We start from the raw sequence: 3,303 nt of genomic DNA on the forward strand, positions 1-3,303 counted from the left end.
GCAGCTTATCCAGCTTCTGCTGATAAACAGCTTATCTAGCTAGCTTGGAAGATTAGGGAAAAGACTTGTGAATACATATAGAAAGAATACTATTTATTTATTGCACATACACATCAAAACATTTTTTTAATATGAAAATAGGTATTATTATTTTTTTGCTTATGAACTAATTTATTTCAACTTCCATTGATATGCAAGATAATTAAAATTAGTAAAATTTCAAGATTGATAGGGGTGGAATTGTCCTTTTCTTTTTAATGGTGGGTGACTTATTGCATCAAACACTTCTTTAATAAATGTTTTAATTTTTGCTAAAGTGTTTGGGGGAGGGAGGGTTCAAAATCACATATTTATTCATATTTATTTGTTTATTTTAAATTTCATTAAGGAAAAGCTCAAATATTAGTTAGTTTATTTATTTTCCCCCCATGAATGAAGCTAGCTAGCAACTGCGTGTATTAGGTTAGTTTATTGAAGCGAACAGTTAGGTTTGTAAACATGCCGAGCTTGAGCGAGCTTAGGCTTGACTCGTATTCATAATCGGCTCGTTTTAGAAATTGGCCTGTGAGCAACATGTTTCTGTTCGACTCGACTTAAATATTCTTGTTTGTATTCGGCTCGAAACCACATCACCATGAGCTATTATGAATTAAATTTAGATATAAATATATATATAATAATATTATATAAATAATTAAATAATTTTTTATTTCAAGCTAAAAAGAGTCGAACAAGAGAGAACAATGTTCATATTCAGCTCGTTTATAATAAGAGCTGAAAAAAATTGTTCGTGATCGACTCATTTATCTAACGAACGAACTAAAAACGAACTACTTAACAAGCCGAACAAGATCTGTTCACAAATTACAAGCTTTTTTGATAGCCCTACCAACACCTTTGTAATCTCTTAAACACCAAAGTAGTTTTTCAAAGAATAGATAAGATACTAGCTTACTTTTAAAAGCAACAAAGCTATTTTGATATTTAAAAACTAATGAGTATTTTAAAATAACTAAATATGTTATGATATATCAAATATGTTTTATTTCAAATAAAAAAAGATATATATAACAAAATAAAAAATAATCATACCATATGAAACAATTTATAATAAACCTTCTTAAATTCTTTTGGAAGAGTTTTGTGAAAGCATTGTACATATAGAGATAGCACATGAGAGAAATAACCATAAGCCATGAGGGAATATTATTTATAACTTTTCTTAATTATATTATTCACTTTTTTCCAAACATAAGACATGTTAGACATGTAGATACACAAAAAGTAGTTTTTCAAGGCTTTCACAAAAGTAAAGATTTATATACTTTCCACACAAATTTAAAGGACTTACATACCTAACATCTAAAATTTAATATTACATTTATAACACATTAATGCTATAAGCCTATGCATATATGTGAAACTGCTGAAAAAATAATCCGTTGTTCAAAAAGTGTGGTAACTACTACATGCAACTAAAAAACTGCCACTGCACCTAACTAGTAGGGGTGTAAACGAACCGAACACGAACGAACAAAACTTGTGTTCGTGTTCGGATCGTTTAAAATTTAGTTTGTTTGAAATAAGCTCGTGTTTGTTTCTTAACGAACGAGCCGAACACGAACCGAACACGAGTTGTTCGCGAACGATGAGCCAATTTGACATCTCAAATATTAATATATAAAAATAATATTATATATTAATTATATAACTTATATTATATAAATATATAATATCTATATTAGTATATTACTACTATAGTATATTAATATATTATTATTTTTTAAAATATAATAAATTTTTTATATATAATTATTTTATATTATTTTATATTTCAAACAATAACGATTCGAACACGAACGAACGCATCACTGTTCGTGTTTGGTTCGTCTAACTAACCGAACGAAAAAAATTTGTTCGCGTTTGTCTCGTTTAATTATCGAACGAATCGAACACGAACTCATTGACGAACCGAACACGAACTGTTCGCGAACAACGAGCTTTTTTGACAGCCCTACTAACCAGGACCAATGGAAAAACGCAAAGCGATAGTTTTTTGAAAAAAAAAATAACAAAAATATAATTTTCCCAAATAGACAAAAGTACGATACCTCCGCCCCAAACAGACCCTAAGATACATTTGACTTTTAAAAATGGCAATTTAATAAAGTGATATTTTTGGAGTTGATGTTACAAAAAGTTTGGGTTTTAGATGTAAATAGATAAGAAATGTGTGGTATGCATGCAAAAGCCCCTTGATTTTTTGTTTTATTTTTCTCAAAACAAGTCTACAGATACAATCAAGATAGCATTAGGTGTCCAAGAATACAACAGATCATAACAAAGATTGAGCAGCTAAGCAGAATCATAGTTTTAGAATGAAATTACCAAACACTTTGCAAGTGGAAGAAAAAAACTTTGCAGGTGAGTTTAAAACCTTTATAAAACAGTACTAAAATGAAATTACTAAAAAAAAATAGGAGCAAAAGGGAATTCCAAATCAGAAACCCACTCTTTCACAAGTGACAAAGAAGATGAAGGCAAAAGGAGATGGAGAAGTCATCAGAATATCATTTATTTTATATAAATTTAATTCTATCGGATAGAAGAAAGGCGGATGAGCAGCTGAAGCATTACGGAATGGTGCGTTCGTAGAGAGGAAGAGCTCCAAGTGCCTCCCTCTCCTCCCTCTCCTTCTTCACCTGCAATAGTAAACCTATGTGGTCATCTACAACCATGAAAATCAATGAAAAATGGAAGGGGAATTTACATGCGCATCACACAAATTTTATGTATTTACATATCTCACAACTAAAATTCAACATTTAATAGCATTTGGTGCTTGTTTTCATTTTAAAAAAAATGATAATAGTATTATTGTTTATGTGATATTAAAGATTTTGAGTGTCGTGTGTGTAAATATGAAAGTTCAAGTTTGAGATATATAAATATATAAGAATTGTGTGTTATGTATGTAACAGTGATTAAAAAAAAAAAAAAGGCATTTACATACGACTCCATTCTTATGTATCTACATATCTAACACCTAAAGTTTGCTTTTTTACATTTATGTAACCCATTTTTTCGTATGACAGCAAAAGTACCACCATTTGAACCTTTTAAAAGTGAAATGTAAATATTCTCAAGCATAGGTAAGGTTCTATGTATGTAAAAACTGAAGTTTAAATATGTAATGCAGGCACACTGTCAAAGACTTCAAACTACCCTTAATGCGCGATCATTCCTCTCTTTCATGCATCACCTCAAAAAAAATCTAAAAAGAGAAAAAACATAAATATATAT

General features: G+C 29.7%; 1 protein-coding gene across 1 annotated transcript in view; it reads right to left on the reverse strand.

Moving 5' to 3' along the window:
- Positions 1–2,403: 2,403 nt before the first annotated feature.
- The window catches only part of LOC110031383 (cytochrome b-c1 complex subunit 7-like), a 16,416-nt gene continuing 15,516 nt past the window's right edge, over positions 2,404–3,303 (reverse strand). The window contains exon 4 of the mRNA XM_020734553.1: positions 2,404–2,702. Within this exon, the coding sequence (XP_020590212.1) occupies positions 2,634–2,702 (69 nt within the window). The 3' untranslated portion in view covers positions 2,404–2,633. The remainder of the gene's footprint in view (positions 2,703–3,303) is intronic.

Source organism: Phalaenopsis equestris, unplaced genomic scaffold (assembly GCF_001263595.1).
Source record: "Phalaenopsis equestris unplaced genomic scaffold, ASM126359v1 Scaffold000803, whole genome shotgun sequence".
Lineage (NCBI taxonomy): Eukaryota > Viridiplantae > Streptophyta > Magnoliopsida > Asparagales > Orchidaceae > Phalaenopsis > Phalaenopsis equestris.